The sequence below is a fragment of the Meriones unguiculatus genome, chromosome 11 (assembly GCF_030254825.1).
Source record: "Meriones unguiculatus strain TT.TT164.6M chromosome 11, Bangor_MerUng_6.1, whole genome shotgun sequence".
NCBI lineage: Eukaryota > Metazoa > Chordata > Mammalia > Rodentia > Muridae > Meriones > Meriones unguiculatus.
Window position 1 is genome coordinate 39,859,929 of NC_083359.1, and position 19,573 is coordinate 39,879,501.

Consider the following 19,573-nt stretch of genomic DNA (forward strand, 5'->3'; position numbering starts at 1 on the left):
ATTTATTTCCTGCTTTGGTTATAATCTAAATGTTGTTTACTCTGTTGCTCAAAGTGTTCCAGCTCTCATCACTGGGGGTATTCCTAGTTGTCCTGATGTGTTTTTCTTGTTTTATTTCTTTTTTTTTGGGGGGGGGGAGGCTCTTAAGACAGGGTTTTTCTGTGTAGCCCTTGCTATCCTGGAACTAGCTCTGTAGACCACACTGGCCTAGAACTCACAGAGATCCAATGGCCTTTGCCTCCCGAGAGCTGGTATTAAAGGTGTGTGCCACTCCCTCCCCCGAATGCCACTCCCTCCTGGCTATCCTGAGGCCTTTTGACATGACTTCATGACTACTGAAAGCACTGTAAATTCAAGTCTAAGCACTAGGAAAACAGTGTGCTCAGTCTGGAAGTCATCAAAGCTTCAGATCAAGTATACCAGGTAAGTGCTAGAAAAGTCTCCAACACAACTGGCTGAGCAGGGCTTCCTGACTGGGGAATGAGAGTCAAGCTTTGGTAGAGAAGAGACTGAGCCAGGAGCTGCTGAGCTGAGCAGATGTTGATTCTTCTCCTAACTGTATTCTAACAATATCTTCTCTGCTTGGCTTGACTTCTCCTGGATCAATCCCTTTTCTGCACCAACTGCCTTATCTTCTCTTGCCTAGCCCTACTTTCTAGCCTTATTAAATCTCTCAGCTTTGCTGGCCTTTTTTCCATCCTTCTGTTCCCAAAAGTCCAAGAGGCAGCCAACACTGAACATCGTAAGAGTCAAGCAGTTCTAACAGCTAAGAATTCCCAAAGGGCCAGTTGACAAGAAACTGGGGATCACTTAAAGGGCCAGGCACTCAAAAGCAGCAACAACAACACAAGAAAAAACTTAAACAAACAACAACAACAAAACTAGCATGTTGGGACGTAGACCTATTTAACCCTCACATTGGCCCAGTGTAAGAGATACTGGGAGGAGCCAAATCACCTCACCTGTATGGCAGCGGTCTAGGCTCTCCTGGAACAACAGGATTTCTAATGGATATTTACTGAGATCCCTAGAGGAATTTTTTTCCTAGAGATAGCCTCCTCCTCAGATGCTGTTGACTGGTACACATGGAGTGCTGGGGTGAGGTGGACTTGGTGTCCCTCCCAAAGTCTGGGAACAGAGAAGGAGATGCAGGTCTTCCTGAAATGCTGGGCTCTTGCCCAGTATATGGAACAGCCTGCTAACCCCAGATTATATATATTTTTATATTTATATGTTATTTATATAATATACAAATATTATAATTAACATATAAACATAATATAAACATTTCTATACATATTTATATTTTAACATATTATTTATGCATGTAATATATTATTTTATATTTATATATTATTACATAATATATTTTTGCTTCAGCTGCTCTGGGTTGCTTCCTTTGATGAGCACAACAGGCATGCTTTTGGAAGAGAAGTCCCCAGGATCAAGTGAGGAATGTTCACTTACTCTTTATACCCATATTCCTGCTTTAGTTCATAATTAAATTAGTTCCAGCACAAAGTTAGATTTTCTGAGAAGGATTAAACATTTCATTCCTTAAATATTCTGACTCAAGGGACTTAGACAGCTTACACCTGGTTTCATTTTATCTGTTTGGTTAGCTGTTTCTTAATTTCGTCAAGATGAGAATGATGAAATGTAAAGATCCCAAATCATTCTATTTCACAGGAAACTGTCAGACTATTTCATAACAGAAAGGTGAAAAGCTCATTAAGCAAAAGGGAAGAAGCAGAGTGGTGGTGGCTCACACCTTTAATCCCAGCACTCAGGAGACCTCTGAGGCCAGCCTGGTCTACAGACTTCCAGGACAGTCAGGGTTACCTAGAGAGACTATGTCTTGAAAAACAAAAAAGGAAGGAAGGGAGAGAGGGAGAGAGGGAGGGAGGAATGGAGGGAGATAGGGAGGGAAGGAAGGAAGGGAGGGAAGGAAGAAAAGGAGGGAAAGAAGGAAGAAAAGAACCCATTAGAAAAAGAGGCAAATGAAATATTAGGCACAGAGCAGAGAGAACCCAAATAGAGGATCTCCATCAGGTCGCTTCCCTCAGAACTAGGGAAAACTTACAGAAGATGGAGAGGAAAAATTGCAGTTGAGGAACCAGAACATGCCCCACAGAATCACATAAGGGCTCATAGGGGCTAAAAGAGACTGAGGCACATGCCTTTAATCCAAGCACTCGGGAGGCAGAGGCAGGTAGATCTCTGTGAGTTCAAAGCCAGCCTGGTCTACAAAGTGAGTTACAGGACAGCCAAAGCTACACAGTGAAGCCCTGTCTGGAAAAACAAAGTCAAAGAGACTGAAGCAGCAGCCATGGTGCTTGCGTGGGTCTGTGCTAGGTCCTCTGCATATGTTACGGTTGTATAGGTTGGTGTTCTTGTAGGACTCCTAACACTAGGAGTAGGAATAGCCCTATCACCTACCCTTGGAATCCTTTTCCTCCTACTGGGTTGCCTCACCCAGCCCTGATATGAGGGTTTGTGTTCAGTCGCATTATATAGCTTGTTATGCCATTCAGTTGATATCCCTGGGAGGCCTTCTCTTTTCTAAAGGGAAATGGAGGAGGAGTGGATCTGAGGAAGAGGGAAAAAGAGGAGGGGAAACTGGTCTGGATGTATTGTATGAAAGAAGAATAAAAAAGAAAAGGAAAAATGGGCAAATGAGAAAGAAAAAAATACAAATGATCCCTAGAAATGATACTCATTCTGAAGAGTAAGAGAAATGGAATTTATGTAACTACCAAGATGCTACACATTTATCTTTGAAAAATTACTTTTAACTGTCACATGTATTCATTCATTCATTTATTGGGGGGGACATGAATGAGCCACACAACATGTGTGGAAGTCAGAGGACAACTGCGGGAGTTGGTTCTCTCCTGTCCCTTGGCTCCTTGGGATTAAACGCAGGTCAGCAGGCTTAGCTACAGACGCCCTAACCACTGCTAACCCATCTCCATGGCCCCTTTTCTTTTCTTTTATTATTTTTATTCTTCTCTTTTCTTTCTTCCTATTTCTAAAACTGGGGATTGAACTCAGGGACTTGCCAATACTAGGCAAACACTCTACCACCGAACTAAACCTCCAATCCAAGATATTGTTTTTGTTGTTGTTGGGACAGTCTCATGTGTCCCAGGCTGCCAGTGAACTTGCTTTGTATCTGAAGATGGCCTTCAAGTTCTAATTCTCCTGCCTCTATTGAATGAGAGCTGAGAGTATAGGCATGTGCTGTCATACTGAATTTATGAGTTGCTAGTGATCAAATCCAGGGCATGCTAGGCAAATATTCTATAACTGAATTACATCCTCAGGTTCCAAGAGATAGTACTTTTCTAAGCAAAATTCTTTAATTAATTTATTTATTATGTATACAGTATTCTGTCTTCATGCCAGAAAAGGGCACCAGACCTCATTATAGATGGTTATGAGCTACCATGTGGTTGCTGGGAATTAAACTCAGGAACCTCTGGCTCCAGCCCCTAAGCAAAATTCTTATTCCTAGGCATTCCCTCTGTGAGGAATCACACATGCTGTGAGCAACTATAAAACCATAGAATGTTTTGGCAAATACCTATCTAACCACAAGGGTGAGGCTTAGTGGTAGAACTTTTCCCTAGGATACATGAGACTCTGGGTTAAATCTCTAGCACTGAAACAAAACAAAATATGCCTTCTAATGTCATAGCCCTTGGGTCCTCTTGACTTCCCCACTGCATTTCTGTAACCTTTGTCTGTTTGCCAAAAGACTAGAAGCCACTGAAGTATTTAGCAGATAGTTAAATAAATTATGTTATATTTATATAATGAAAAGCCAAATAACAAGAGAACAAGAAATATCTCTACTTACCAATATAGAAAAATCTCCAAGAAGAAAAATGCAAAAACAGGAGTGTGCATAGTATACTCCATTTAAAAATTAAGCAAATAAGGACTAAACTCTTGTTAGAGTCTCCAAAGGCCACATGCTAGATACTTGGTCCCAGCCCTTAGGAGGTGGCTCTACTGAAATAAGTTAAGTTAATGGAAGGTATGGCCTTAAAACAGACATTTGATGTTGGGCCCTTCTCTCTTTGCTTTCTGGTAGTCATGATGTGTACAGATGTTTTCCACTATGCACACTTGCCATGGTAACACATGCCCAAAGCAACATGGATAAGCAGCCATGGATGAGAATCCCTGTAACTACAAGTTATGCTTTTCTTCTTTCCATGCTCTTCATGTTGAATGTTTGCTACCGTGATGAACTAGTGAGTGGAGCTGCTTGTATACCTTGTCTTGATGGTTCGGTACTTTTCACAAGTCTCGCCACAGTGTACCACTGATAAAGGCGGCATTCTATAGCGTTTTTTCTTAGGTTAACCAAGGCCTGAAGTTTAGAGAGGTATAGTGGTTTGAATAAGACTGGCCTCCATGGGCTCATATGTTTAAATATTTAATCACCAGGAAATGAGATCAGTTGAATCTAGAAACCACACATTTCAAATAACTTGGTTTTTAGCATCTTTCACATGTATCTCTATATGCATGGTGATGATGGAGGCTGTGTACCTACCTTATCTCCAGATACCAGGCAGCTCCCACTGGTACTCCAACTGAGGATGACAATGTCAGTCGTATGTGGCAGGGGCACTGTGTGCTGCTCCTTGTCCTGCTTATTAAACATTATCACTTCTCCAGTCTCCCAGCCAATAGCCAGGATAAGCCTTGTCGGGTGCCAGCACAGTGAAGTGACCCGGGAGGACCTCTCAATGTGAGTGTCAGGCACAGGCTCACCCTATGTAGGACAAGAAGTAAAATCTCCCGTTGTAGACAGTAGTGGATACATCAAGAAACCGTGCAACCACAAACTTCACATCAGCTATTTTACAATGAGAAGACCTATTTAATAAGGAAATGTGGTAGCTGGTCTTTCGTGTGTGTCTGGGTGCACATAGCATGAACACAGTACAACACGTATGTGAAAACTAGAGGCTAATGATGGGTATTTTCCTCAGTTACTCTCCACATTATTTTTAATTAAAAAGTTAAGTTATTTATTGGGGACTGAAGAGATGGCTCAGCAGTTAAGAGTTCTTGTTGCTCTTCCAGAGGACCTGAATTCAGTTCCCAGGTCCCACGTCAGACAGCTCAGTCATCTCTACTCCAGAGCCAGTAATCCTCTTCTAGCATCCAAGAGTACTGGCACACATGTGCGCTCACACGCTCTCACAAAATAAATACAAATAGAATCTGTTTAAAAAAATTAATTATTTGGGGGGGGGGGCTGCAGAGATGGCTCAGTGTTAAGAGCACTGACTGCTCTTCCAGAGGACCTGGGTTCAATTCCCAGCACCCACATGGTAGCTCACAACTGCCTATAAGTCCAAGATCTGACACCCATAGACATACATTCAGACAAAACACCAATGCACATAAGATAAAAAAATATATATTTTTTAAAAATTACTTATTTTGTGTGTATGTGCGTATACACGTGTGTGCCAAGATGTGTGTGGAGATGAGCTTGAGAGAACTTCCATCATGTAGGTCCTGCAGACTGAACTCAGGTCCTCAGGCTTGGCAGCAAGCACTTCTACTCACTGGGCCATCTTCAGCTCACCTTCTTTTTGAGACAGTCTCTCATCTGAACCTGGAGCTCAGTGCTTCAGCTAGACTGGGTGGCCAGGAAGATCCAGATCTTCCAGATTCTGACCTCTCCAGCTATGAGAAAAGGCGTTTCTACTCTTTGAAATCACCCAGTCTGTGGTAATTTGTTCTAGCAGCCATAGTTAACTAGTGCAGTTTGAAAGGGTCAGCATGGGGCTGAGGAGATGGCTTAAGCTGTTCAGAGTACTTATTGACCTTGCTAAGGACCTGGGTTTGTTTCCTAGTACAACATGATGGCACAACCACCTACAACTCCAGTTCCAGTGGATCCGCCTTCTTCTGACCTTGAAGACATACACATGGTGCATATACACATATGGAGACAAAACAATCATACACATGAAATAAATAAAATTAAAGAAACTCAAAGGGCCACATGAAAAGTTGAAGAAGGCAGGAATAGCATAGGGGTCAGGTTTAAGCACCTATATGGCAGGGATAAAAGAACTACCATATATAAAGGCTTTGATGATTGGGAATAACTGGCCCTTAGGGAGATGAACTGACAAGGAGAAATCTAGAGCTGAGTTATCCGGCTCCTGGCCTTCATGCCTCAAGAAGAGAAAAGAACAGAAGAGCTAGAAGCTGCTAAAGCCAACATCGCTCTGAGGACTCACTTGCTCAAGGTAGATGTCTACGTTGCCTCCAGAAGATGGGCTTGCAGATGCTACTGCCAGGAATGGGTGGGTAGGGTGCCAGGTAATGTGAGAGGGAGACCTGGATACATCTGGAGCTTTGATTCGGTGATCAAAATACAGTGCCATGATGACAGATCTAGTACATAGACCTAGTCAAGAATGAAACCTGCAGAGAGGGAAAAACCACCAAGAGCAACTACATATAAATTACAAAAGGAAAGCAAACCTACAAAGATACTTAGCTTAAAAATGTTCCTTAGACTAATGCAGGCTATTTTATTTGTTAGAGATCTCTATTAGGGAGAAATATAAAATTAGAAACAAAGATTGGGCTTGGAATGACCCAGAGTGCTGGAAAAGAAGTAAAATTCATTGCTATCAGAGAAAAAACTAAAAAGAGAACGAAAGCAAGCAAGTACTGAACCTGGGAGTTTCAAATAATTCTTGATAATTCTCATTCCAGACACAATAAGCATGATTTCAATTTCTATAAATACCTTTAAAGAAAATTTTGAAACAAAATAAAAGCAAACTCCCATAAAAGAATACCTACACAGAAAAAAAGAAGAACAGCATTCCATTTCAGTAAAACCATAAAGCTCAAGAATGTGGTCTAACTATGACTTATAGGTGGTAGAGGACACTCAGGATCACAAAGCCAGAGCAACTGCAGAGATGCTGCATTTAATTTGTTACATGGGCTTCAAAGATGGCTCTGTGGTTAAGAGAGCATAGCGCTCTTCCAGATGACTCAAGTTAAATTCCCAGCACTCACATCAGGCACCTCACAGCACACATGTGTGCGTGCGCACACGCACACGCGCACACACACACTTAAAATTAAAAATATGCCAAATATGATGGCACAAGCTTTTAAACCCAGCCCTCAGGAAGCAGAGGCAGAGATCCCTATGTGTTTAAAGCAAGTGTGGTCTACCATACTGAATTCCAAGCAGCCAAGGCTACGCAGTGAGACCTTCCCTCAAAATAAGAAAAAAAGAAATTTTATTTATTTAAAAAAAATGGCTTCATGCTAACTTCTATACAACCATTTTTATACAATATTTTAATTCTCCATTCTCTCTTTCACCAGCACTTAAGTTTGCTGGGCTTTGTTTTGTTTTTCAAAACAGTTTCTCTGTGTAGCCCTGGCTGTCCTAGAACTTGCTTTGTAGACCAAGTCTTGAACTCACAAAGATCTGCTTGCCTCTTCCTCCCAAGTGCTAGGATTAAAGGCATGCAACACCACTGCCCAGAGTACTTGGGTTTTATTTATTTATTTGTTTGTTTTTGGAGATAGGGTTTCTCTGTATAACTTTGGCTGTCCTGGAACTCCCTCTAGACCACGCTGGCCTCAAAATCACAGAGATCCTCCTGATTTTGCCTTCCAAGTACTGGGATTAAAAGCATGCGCCACCAACCATTTTGGCAAATGAGTATTAGCCAAATAATTAAAGTTATTAAAGTAAGCTTTAGGAGGCAGATACTTACAATAAAATAGTTACATAACAAGAATCTGTTAATGGCCTCAGTTCAGGATAGAGTACTTACCCTTCCTTTTATTAAAAACAAGCTTCAAGTATCTAGGCCATAAAACATAAAACAAGAAAAGGAAGTTTTCACTTTCCAAGTCATTTTATAATTGTTAATCATTTTCAGAGATAAGTGCCTTCATCATGACAACTTTTTTAGGAAAGAATCTGTTAGGTTCATTAGGCCACAGAATCATACTAACAACGCTTAAAGAAAAGTTACTCCTCTGAAAAACTGTCAGGAACAAAAGAGTGGGTCCTAAAGTAGACTTTTGGGGTGGTGACTAAGGACCACCCTGCTAAAGTCTAGCCCTCTAGGCCAGAATAAGATCACTGGCTGCATCAGGTAGATTGCTGAAAGGCTGTAGCCTAACGCGGTCCACTCAGATCGTGGTATCTTTATAAGCCACCAAGTGCAGGATTTTGCTTTTCTTTTCTTCCCGTCCACTTCGCACTAAATGCATCCAGAGGGAACCCACAAGGCAACTCAAAAGTCCAGCAGAGGGCCCTAGTATTGTACAGAAAAACAACCTTCATGAAGCCAGCTAAGAGAGGAGTTGAGAGGGTCCTGGAAGGTCACCGCTAGGCCCCAGCCCAATCCCGGACGACCCACCCCACTACCCAGCCACCCCACACTCCGGCCACAGACCCCTTTGCACCTCAGCTATGGGAATCTAACTTCGCCAGGTTCCCCGTGCCTCCGCGTTGCCGGGACAACGCCGCCGGACTAAAGCGGAAGGAGTCGAAGGAGAGCAGCGCCTCCGAACAACTGGCGGCGGAAAGAGCCGAAGACAGTCGGTGCGGCCCGGGGCAGCTCCGAGGAGCACAGTTCGGGATGCCTGCTGGGGTGTGCTACCGCTATCTGCGGCTCGGGAAGGCGGCGTCAGGCTGCCTGACATCTCCTCTCGGGCTCATCCTGCCCACCCCACCACGCAAGGTACCAGCCGGCACCTCCCGGGGCTCGGCCGCAGCGTCTCGGACCGGAGGGCGCGGCTCGAGGGCTTCTGTGGGGGCGTTCCGCGTACTGGACGCCGCCCCCGAGCGTGGCGCGCTGACGCCGAGGGAGCCGGCTGCCCGCGGTGCTCCGCAGGGCCTCGCGGCCAGGCGCCGGGGTGCACCTCAGCCAGTGGTCGCCTACGGCGGGTGTCGCCGGGGAGCAGGCGCAGTGGCACGGTCCACGCCAAAGAGCGGAGGGGCTGACCAGGGGCGGGGACCCCCCGCGAACTGGGGCGCTCCCTCTCAAACGCCAGCCGCCCAAGCAGCAGAGCTTTTCAAACACATTCCCCTATCGCTTCGCGGGGGGAGAGCGGCGGCGGGCCACGCGCCGGTGCGTTTACGGCCCTAAACCCGTCTTCCGATGGCCCGGTCCCCACCCGAGTTCGCGCGCGTTTCCAGACGCCCCACCGAGGCGGTGATTTCTTCTCACGCATCCGTCAACACAGCGACAGCCAATCACAGCCAGCGCGCCGATCCTATTGGCTGGTCGGTTCGCCAATCCGAAGAGACGCACGGCCCGCAAGGGCGCGAGGCGGCCGTCAAAACACGCCCCGCGCTGCGGACCCGCCCCAGGAGGCCGCGCGGGCGCGCGCACGCAGCCGCTGCGGGCCAATGGCGGCACGGCTGGTTGGGCGCGCCCGCGGAAAAGCCGACGCGCTCGTCTTCTTGCGAGACGTCCGCCCCGCCCCGCTCCGTCGCCGACTTCAGGTCCCCCGCGGCCGCCGTAGCCGGAACTGTTTGGAGCGCGGCGGCCCGGGTGTGGGAGGGCGAGCGGCGGCGGCTGTACCGGCGCCCTCAGCCCTGCTAGCCGCTCGCCGGTCCCTCGGAGAGGACTCGGGAAGGGAACGGTGCTCGGTGACCACCTCGGACACAGACCGCCAGCCCGGCGTCGCGGCCTCGCCGCAGCCGGAGCTGCCCGGCCCGGTTGGTTCTGCGGGCGCCCGCGGAAGCCCGGGAGCCGGGCTGCCGGGAGCCGTGGATGAAAAAGGTGACCGCAGGCTGCGCTCGGGAGCCTACGGGATCCGCGAAGGGCCCGCGGCATTCACGGGCTGCGCCGCGTGCGGCCGGCGGTCAGTTCCTCGGGAAGGTGCGAGTTTCTCCCACCAGAAATGGGACAAAGGGTGTGGATCCGGGATGAAGCCCGCAGCCCGAGCCTCCCACGGTCAGGAAGTGACGGGTTTCGGCGACGGACTCCTATGGAGTCCCCCGGCGCCGGGGAACGACCGGAACGCGCCTGGCGACGCGGCCTGGCGCGCCGGCGAGTGGGTCCCCTTTGGACTGCTGCGTTTTGCTCGGTGGCGTTGGCAGGGACGTGTCTGGGAAAGGGTTTCACTCCTAGCGCAATGACAGGGTTCTGGGCACCTTGGCGAGGTGATTAAAAGTGGATAGATTCGAAGAGAAATCCTGTGTCATGAAATCGTCTAGCGTGGGGTATGCGCCTTGTGTGGTTCTGTGCCAGAGTCTTCTTAAGCCAGTATTTGAAAGATCAGTTCCAAACGGGGAAGCTGCACAGCATTTGCGGCAGCACCATTTTGTGGTGTTGCTAAGGGTTTTAGGTCCTGGTCTTTATCTTCGGTCTATTTCTTTGTTAGCATTAGTGCCTTGCCCTGTGTGGTTTTCCTATTAAATAGGAATGTTCTCAACAGTTGTGTTGAGCCTAGTGTCGGGTCTGCTGAAGAACGCAATGTTTCTCTTTCCTGCTTCATCACGTACACAGCCTGTGCGTAAGATGTTAGAATGTACCTGATCCTTAGTTTATTCTGAGTATAACCTTTCCAGGCTGCAAATTAATTGTTATTTTGTTTATCGGTATTTCTTATGACAGTGGTAGAAGTTAACGCAAGAATTTTGTTGTTTCCAGAATTGTTTACATACATAGTTCAGTTCCGATTCTTGAAATCCGACTGGAATATAACAGTATTTGCTGTCACTTTTCCGGCGTTCCCTAACCTGTTCCATGCAACAGGCTTTGTTGCACGAGCGGTGTAGTCGGTCCATTTCCCATCTCCCGCCTGGGAAGGTTCCCGGAGTGCAGAGCCTGTCTCTTGCATGCCAGCCTCGGAGGGAGCGGCAGCTTTGGCCCGTGGAGCACTGGGGGCTCCTAGGGCAGCGCGGGCCGTTCTAATAGGCAGGTACGCGGCAAGATCGCGCGCGTCTCCAGTGAGCAGAGGAGAGGCCCGGGACCACGGGTGGTGCGGGGAGCGAGGCGGGCCCAACCTGGGGGCCATGAGCTGCGGCGCAGTGGGGTAGGTGGCGGGACAGCGGGACCCATAGCGCCGAGGCCCGGTCATGCTGCCTTGCCTTCCGCGGCCCTGGGCTTGTCAGTCAACCTGGGTTGGGGGCATCCAAGGGCGGGGCGGGGTCCCCGTCCGGTTCGGCTCAGCACTGTGCGGGCCCTCGGGCGGGCGGCGGGCGGCGCTGGAACAAACAACGGCCGCCATGTTGGGAGGCCGGCGGTAAACTTCTGCCCGCCGCCCGCCTTACCGCTCCTCGCCTCTCCCGCCGCAGGATGACAGTGAAGTTGGGAGACGCCGGCAGCGGGGAGGAAGGGCTCAAGAAGCTGGGCAAGCGGACGGCCGATGAGGAGTCACTGGACGGAGAGGGGCCCGGCGGCGCGGACGCGGCGGAGGACAGCAGCAGCACAAAGAGGGACGGGCAGACCCCTCGGGCCGCCGGAGCCCCCGCGCCACCCAGAGGGCTGCCGACCCCGTCCCCACCGCAGGGCAGCCCCCAGGACCAGCACCACTTCCTAAGGTCCAGCGTGCGGCCACAGAGCAAGAGGCCCAGGAAAGACGCACCCTGCGCTGTGGGCAGTGGTGGTGCCAGCGGTTCCGGGCCGCGCGGAAAAGGTAGGGACCCTATCCTGTGGCGCCTGGCAAGACCTCCTCGGGTGGCACTTCCAAGGGGCACGTGTCCCCTTTTGCTCCTTCGAGGCTGTAGCTTTTCTCCTCATGCTAGGAGAAGGGGTAGGGATTGTCCTTATTCTGGGCAAGAGAAATAGATTAACCAAAGGATCCCTGACGGCTTTTCAGGGATGGCCTTTTTAAATTATGCACAATAGCTTAAGAATAGGCAAAGAAAGTACCTGCTCTGTTTTCACACCTTAGGTTGGGAATACAACAAAGGAACTGGCGTTTGTAATTTATGGGCTGGGGAGGCTGTTGATGAGAAATGCAAAAGTAAGGTTAGAAATGGCAGAGGCTTTGGCTCATTGTCCTCCACCGAAGTGTTCCCGGCTTGAAAGTATGAAGACCACAGAAATGAGGGCCTTAGAGTTTCAGCTGAGATGTACTTGGTGGCACAGAAAGGGTCTCAACTTGATGAAATCAGTGGTGACCTACTGGGCAGCCCACAGTACTTACTGCCTTGCGTTGAAACTGCTTTCCTGAAACCTCTTACCAAAATTAAAGAAGAAAAGTGCCATTTTGGTTCTTCACATGCCTTTATTTCCTCGTCTGCTTTTGACTGTATTTCAGCATCACAGTTGTTAAGAATGCAAGCGATTTGCATTCTTACATTGTTTTCAGACCAAGTTGCTCCCTCCTCCCCTTTTTTTTAAAGACAAGATCTGCTGGGTAGCCCAGGCTGGCCTGGAATTCACTTAGCCTTAGGCAGACCTTGAGCTCATGGAAGTTCTTCTGCCTCAGTTTTCTGAGTGCTAACAGATTACATGCCAAAGCCAATATGGTTGGCCTGTAACACTTTTGTTTTTAAATATCAAGTGAACCATCAATTTCCAGTGAGCTCTCCATACTTATAGCCAGATATGAAGGCACACATCTTTACTCCAAACATTTGAGAGGCAGAGGCCTCTCTGTGAGTTCAAGGCCTACCTGGTTTACATAGCAAGGGCTTGGCCAGCCAAGTGCCCCAAAGAGAAACCCTGTATTGAAAAAACAAAACCCAAAACGTTCACTTATGGCACTTGAACTTTTATAGTTTATTTTTTTCTTTGGAAAATACTGGTTTAAATTACCAAGATGATCCTGGTAGTTTTAAAAAGAAAATATTTCAAGAGCTAATAGAGTGCCTGCACTGAGGATCTTACTCAGATGTATCCCATTAAACTTACTTCTGCTTCGTCCTCACCTGGAGGCCTGGCCTGCAGATTCATGGCCTTAACAAATAACAAAGAATTTTGAAGTATGCCCATTTAAAGATGGACCTATGAGGTAACTTTGTATGTTTCCAAAACTAAAAGTTGCCTCACAAGTTTATTTGGTGTTAGGAAAACATAAGTTTACAAAACTTGATTGCTTTGTAAAATCACTTTTCACTAGAGGATACAGGTGTGCTTGAGCTTCTGGGGTCTGTTAAGCTCTTTTCTGTTCTTCGGTGCCTTTGGTAGTGGTGTTTCAGAAAGCCCGCATGTGGACTCCTACTGATACCTCACCTACCATGTCCTCACCCACTCATTTCTCTCCATTCATTCAGATTTGCTTTTCTGTCAGAGATGCACCCACTTGAGAAAAAAGGAACAAAAGCAATTGTTGGTGCCTCTTGACGTTTGACTGCTGGGAAGAAGCATGTTGGTGGAAGCACACTGACTTATACATAGCTCCTTGTACATAGAAGGGGTGCTAAAACTGTTGTCCAGGGGGATGGAAGCTGTAAAGTGATAAAAGAGGGTTTGATTTTGTTTGCATAGGTAGAGGTTTCCTGGTTAACTTCTCCCTTAGATCATTGGTGCTTCTCGTTCTGATTTTTTTTGATTTTTTTTTTTGAGGGATGGAAGTGGGGGTGGGTGGGTTCAAGACAGGGTTCTAATGTGTAGCCCTGGCTGTCCTGGACTCAGTTTGTAAACCAGGCTGGCCTCAAAGTCACAGAGAGCTGCCTGCCTCTGCCTCCCGAATGCTGGCATTAAAAGTTTGCGCCACCATGCCCAGCTCTGTTTCTGACTCTTGTCCACTATGTGGCGTAGAGTAGAGTAAGCTGTCATAGTGCTTGTAGGAGGGCACTGAGACTGTTTCCTTTGACAACTTCTTTGGCAGTGCCTGCCTTCCTGCTGAATCGTAGTTGCACGAACCATTCAGGTGTCCTTCACCATGCCATGGACATCCCCAATCTGGCTTTGGAGAAACTTTTGCTCAGTCATCAATAACCTCCATCCACTGCCAGGAGAGATCAGGTGTGACCACATGCCCATTCGTTGTGTAGCCAACCCTCGGAAATGGTTCTCTGGAGGACATTTCTTTTACACTCTGGAAATCTCCACTTTGGCTGGCCAGTGTGGGTCAGCAGGAAGTGAGGAATGCCTGCATGTTCAGTTCTCTTTGGAAAAAAACATGACTTGCTTATGTGAAGAAAGTTACAGTTGAGGCAGTGGTGGTTTCTTCAGTTGTTGGCTTCCCACCTTTCCAAGTCTCAGTCTGGTGGGAGTTTGGAAGGAAGGAGTTATGGAGAAGAGGGAGTTCCTCCTTGTCTGTTTTTTTCTACATAGCTGTGCTTGCTTTCTCTGAGGATGTAAGACTAGATTTTTTGACTTAAGTAAAAAAAATTTTTCTAGTATGATTCCACTTTTTTTTTTTTTTTTTTTTTTTTTTAATGAAGAGAAGACTTAAAGCCTCCGTGGCAGGCATTTTCTCATTTCTGTAACATTGCTTTGAATGCTGAAGAAACGAGCTTATTATTTCTATCCTGAACTGAGCCTAAGTCAGAAATAGCAGATCTTCTTTATTCTTCCAGCCCTGCCACACTCCCAGGGAGACCCAAGGACCGTTTTGTGACTGAAACCCACAGTTACTGAGACTGTTTATAAGAATCTGGGTTAGAAGCTTGAGCCCTCTGATTCTCTTCTATGTTTGGCCAGTTCATTGACTGGAGGACTACTGAGTAAAACGGTTCATTTCTCAGAGCCTTAATTTCCTACCTTTAAAAAAGAAAACAAAAAAAAAGAAAGAAAAAGAAAAAATGAGACTGGATTGATGGCTGTACGGTTAAGAGCACTTGTTGCTCATGCTTCCCAGCACTGCTGTGGTGGCTAACAACCATCTATAACTCCAGTTCCAGAGGATCTGATACCCTCTTCCAGCTTCTGTGGACACTGCATGCATAATGCACAGGTATACAGACCAAACACTCATACACGTAAAATAAAAATAAATATATATTTTTAAAAGATGCCTTCTAAACATTTCAACTATTGCAGTGAACTCTCTACAATAGAAAGAGGTTTGAGCTAGTAGTCTAGGGCTTCCATTTCAGAGCTATCAAACTGCTGGTTCAGGTATGAGGCAGGGGAGAAGTAATTCATAACGTCTCAACTACAGATTCCTTTTTGAATAGTCAGGTGAACTCATGACTGAGGCTTACATTTATCTTATCCTTCAGGGTTGAAGGATTCAACTTTATAGAAGGGACTTGGATCTCATGTGTTCTCAAGAGAACTTTCTGCAAAGTAGGTTTGCCAAAAGCAATATACCTAGATCAGGTGAGCTTCTGCTTAGCTTTTGCCTTTGGGAATGCTCCAAGCAGGAAACAGCCAGAATGCTACCTACTTCCATATAGATGGAGATGGGCTTGGGGCCTGGTTGCTATTTTCATAGGACAATGTTCTATGGTCACCCTCAAAGCCGTTTGTTTGTTTGTTTTAAATCAGGCGTTGTGCCCAGCCATTCACTTGCTGGCTGGGCTACAGTGGTGTGTGCTATGAAGCATCTGTGTCCACGTTATCTGGAGGTGAGGTCAGAGCATCTAAAGACCGCAGGATAGAGCACTGTGGTTCTTCTATCCAATCTAATTCAGGGAGAATGGGGCAGAGCCCATTGTACTTATCCATAGGCAGTGACATCAAGCAATGCCAACAACCTGGAGGCCTAGGGAGAAAAGGATAAAGGAGGAATTCTAGTCGAGCAGTGTTGGCTACACCACCATCAAAGCAGATGTCTGAGTTTGAGGCCAGCCTGGTCTACAAAGAGAGTTCCAGGACTGCCAGAGCTTCACAGCAAAACCCTCTCAAAAAAGAGAAAGGACTGTCTTGCTTCTAGTCACACACTGTGACATCCAGTACAGTAGAGGACAGCTGAATGTGTGGTCCCTATTTCTAACATAGACCTCACCTATTCTTGATGTGTCAGAAGAGCCAGGACACATACTACCTTACAGTCTGGTTGTGATGACACCAAGGCAGAAGCGAAACTATCAGAACTGTGTATAATTTTGTTTTTGAGATAGGAGCTCACTCTAGCTCAGGCTGGATTTGAATTTGTTGCCTCAGGCTCTTATGTGCAAGTATATTTCTCAAAGGTTCTTGATAAATTATAAAGTTGAAGGAAGTTGTTAAGTACATATGTTAACACCAACTACTTAACTGAAGGTTCACTGTATAGCCCTGGCTGGCCTGGCACGTACAATGTAGACTAGGCTGGCCTGGAATTCAGCCGAAATCCACCTCCAGCCTCTGCCTACTGAGCACAGGGGTTAAAAACATGTAGCACTACATCTAGTTCCTTTCCTTTTAAGGTTGAAATGAATGTAGTTTCTATGGTGTCTACCTCGGTAGGACTGTCTTGTACTACGTAAAGAGTGCTTTAGCACATTGTGCCTTATTTTGAATTGTTCAGAAACTATTTCAGATAGCAAAATCGCAATTTGAAAATTGGTTTTGTCATAGATGGTATATGGAAGTTTTTTTGTTACACCGAATAACTGATGAGCCTAGCATTAAAGAACAATATAAAAACCATGTAAAACAGAAGACATTTCAAACAGTTTGTAGTTCTATGGGGATCAAAGCTACTGACTGTATAGAAGACAGTGAGGAAATCTATGTAGTATTCCATGAGGAGGTCATAGGGTTTTAGAAAAACAATAGGACTTCAGTTGTAAATATCTTTATTTGTGGGAGGGATGGGAGAACCTTTGAGGCATGACACAGCCTTGAGCCTTGTGAAAACAGAAAGCTCAATGGAAAGGAGGGAATCCCTGTTGAGGTGATCAGTGAGTAGCCCAGGGATGAGAAGCAAAGCTCCAAGTCATCTTCAGAGTATAAAGGAGGGCATTTTAGAGGTCACCTTAGAAGGTTCTCACAGAACAGTTGATCATACACATGGCATCTTTGGGGACTAGCTGAATAACCAGAGTTGGGAGGGATCCTCATTTCTTTATTAAACACTTGCCATATTAATCAAGTAGCAGCTTTGGATGTTAATGATAATGGGGCTGGGCCAGTAGAAGGTGTTTGGATTCGTCCATTGAGGAATCAGCCACTGAGTACTAGCTTGCCTATAAAGAGTTCCTCCTGTGTGACCTTGACAGGGATGGTACCTTTCAGATACCTGAGGGACTTTACAAACAGGGCTGCTTGAGTCAGCTCCTGATGTGAATGCCCTATGCCAGCAGAGACACAGAATCATGAGTTCTTATGTTTTGCCTTTACTGTGTATGCTGTAAACTGAGGTAGCCTTGTTGGACCTTGATGGTGTGTGCCAAACCTGGTTCCTGTGAAATGTCCCCATTTTCATGTGCTGCAAACACAGGCCATAGGGATGCTTCCTTGTGCCAGAATAGATAAGCTTGGAGTTTCCAAAACACCTTTCTAAGAACAGACTGAATGAACAGGAGCCTGGGAATCTCTAGGACAATCACTGCATTGCTTGATTTAGCCAGTTGCCTGCTCTTCTGGATTTAATGTTTCTAGTTCTCAGAAGGAAGCTCACAAATGGGGGTGGAGGGAGGGAGGGCGGGACCTTTAAGACAGTAAGTTTATGTTCTTTTATGGCAGGTTGTAATGATGTTCTTTAAAGTTTACCATACTGCTCTCATTCTCTTCTCTCTCCCTCTCCCCTCTCTTTTCCCCTTCCTTTCCTTTCTCTCCCTTCTCTGTTATCTCCCCCACTTTCTCTCCCTCTCCTAGTGATTGAACCCAAGGTTTCACCAATGAGCTATTTGGGTCTCACCAAATCCATTCCCGAAGTTTGTAAAAACTTTTTAAGGAATAGAAATCTTTCAAAGTTCTAATTCCTGCCATTCACGGACCACATGGTTTGGGGGCAGTCTTTTAACCTCAGTTTCCTTATCTTGCACAAACTGAGGGAAAGACCTCAAGGTCAAGTTTCAAGTTTTGTCCTTCTAGAATCCTGATTTTTGTGGCGTTTCGTATAATAGAAGCTTCTGCCATATGCTGTTTTGGTTGGGGAGGAAGAGGGTAGGGACTCTGGAGAGCAGTAGCACCACAGAGTGGATGTGGGCAGCAGCGTGACCTAGGGAGAAACCTGCATGTACAGTGGGAGAGTTGGCTCAGGCTTGCTTTTCCCTGCCTGGTGACTTTGGGGCTTTCATTGCTGTCGTAGCCCAGTCTCTCCCCTTCTAAAATAGGTTTTGTGTCTGGACTAGGTGCTAGTGTTCTTTCTCTGCAGCTTTGGAGCTCTACTTAAAAGAATGGAGTTATACACGTGTGTATGTGAAGTTTAAGTCATAATCTGTTACTCTTAGGCTTGCTGTGTACTGAGCAGCCTGTGTACTGTATCAGTGAAGAGCTACTCTGTTTCCTCAGTATTCTTGGTTGATAGCCAGGTTGGTTTTTGTCCTCCGCTAGTGATGTCAGAGCAACTGGGAAGGAAACCACAGCCATACGTGCTCTGGAGACCCCTTCTGTAGGGATAGTTAGCTGTGTGTATAGAGAGGAAAATGTTGGAATTGGTAGGGAACAGCTTACCCAATGGTAATGAGGCACCTGAAGGATTGAGGTACTGATGCTGGCCAGAGGCAGTGATGGGTTTGTGGTAGAGGTCTCCAGAGCCTGGGATGTGCTTGTGTGGAGACTGAGACACAGAGGGCCAGACTGAGCCAGCCCAGTGGCCCTTTGTTTACTATTCCTGAGCTGCCATTGTTGCAAGTTTGGGTCTGGGAGAACAGGACCCTGTCCTTGCTTTCAAGGGAGCTCTCCCTTGGAAAGCCTGTTTGTGTACACCATGTCTCTTCAGGTTTCAGTGGCACTGGCTTTGATAAATACATATTCGGGGGTTGGGGATTTAGCTCACTGGTAGAGTGCTTACCTAGCAAGTGCAAGGCCCTGGGTTCGTTCCTCAGCTCTGGGGAAAAGAAATAAATTAAAATAAAATAAAAGATAAATACATACTCTCAGCAAAGCCCTGTGTTCTCCAAAGCACCCGTGGAAGCCTTGGGCTTCTCACACACCTCTGCACCCAGGGAGTTTGGCCTCTGCTTCCTGGGGAAACTTCCAGTCCTTGCAGTTTTCTCTGAAGTCACCTCTTTTGTCTTTACTTCTACAGTTTTCCTGCTCACATCGATCACTCTCTTTTCCTCTGCATTTTTCTGGACTGAACCTCTTCCAAGCTCTTACCATGGTCCTGCTTCCTATTTTTAGTCTTTGTGTCTTCACCTGAAATTTTGGAGGGAGACTAGGTGTCAGTATTCTTTCTCCAGGCTTCCAAGTTCTAGGATGCTGCAGAGTAAATGCTAGAAATGGTTATATGGAGTAATTTGCTTTTGTACTTGAATATCCAGGTTGCCTTAATTTCCCTCCTGAGGTCATAGTATGTATTTTTGAAATAATGGAAAGGACCAGCTATCTCAGAGCAAATGGTAGGTCCTTGGAACATTGGCTGTTGCTCTTAAGGAGTCGCTTGGTGCCTCAGCCCTTCTCACTGATGTAACTTTGTGCTCAGGATTGAGATTTGGTCCGCTCTGTCCCTGAGGTGCTGTCTACCTCAAATTGGCATCCATTCAGTTTTCCTGTAAACTTCACTCTCCTTATCTGGGTCACCAGTGAACTAGTAAAATCAC

The 19,573-nt window shown here is 46.5% G+C and overlaps 2 protein-coding genes across 6 annotated transcripts in view; one reads left to right on the forward strand and one right to left on the reverse strand.

The window, feature by feature from the left end:
- Nucleotides 1–9,143, reverse strand: part of Ift140 (intraflagellar transport 140) — an 88,082-nt gene extending 78,939 nt beyond the window's left edge. Inside the window, exons 1-4 of one of the 3 annotated variants that reach the window (XM_021637146.2) lie at nt 8,491–9,134; nt 7,851–7,882; nt 6,279–6,465; nt 4,568–4,789 (exon numbers count right to left, since the gene is read on the reverse strand). In XM_021637146.2, the coding sequence (XP_021492821.1) occupies nt 4,568–4,789; nt 6,279–6,425 (369 nt within the window). In that variant the 5' untranslated portion in view covers nt 6,426–6,465; nt 7,851–7,882; nt 8,491–9,134. Of the gene's footprint in view, nt 1–4,567; nt 4,790–6,278; nt 6,466–7,850; nt 7,883–8,490 lie in introns of all 3 variants that reach the window. The other 2 variants (XM_021637145.2, XM_060363977.1) reach the window with 2 other exon arrangements.
- A 433-nt stretch (nt 9,144–9,576) lies between these two features.
- Cramp1 (cramped chromatin regulator homolog 1) overlaps nt 9,577–19,573 on the forward strand; it is a 53,853-nt gene continuing 43,856 nt past the window's right edge. Inside the window, exons 1-2 of one of the 3 annotated variants that reach the window (XM_021637138.2) lie at nt 9,577–9,914; nt 11,336–11,676. In XM_021637138.2, the coding sequence (XP_021492813.1) occupies nt 11,337–11,676 (340 nt within the window). In that variant the 5' untranslated portion in view covers nt 9,577–9,914; nt 11,336. Of the gene's footprint in view, nt 9,915–9,956; nt 10,960–11,335; nt 11,677–19,573 lie in introns of those variants that run through there. The other 2 variants (XM_021637139.2, XM_060363978.1) reach the window with 2 other exon arrangements.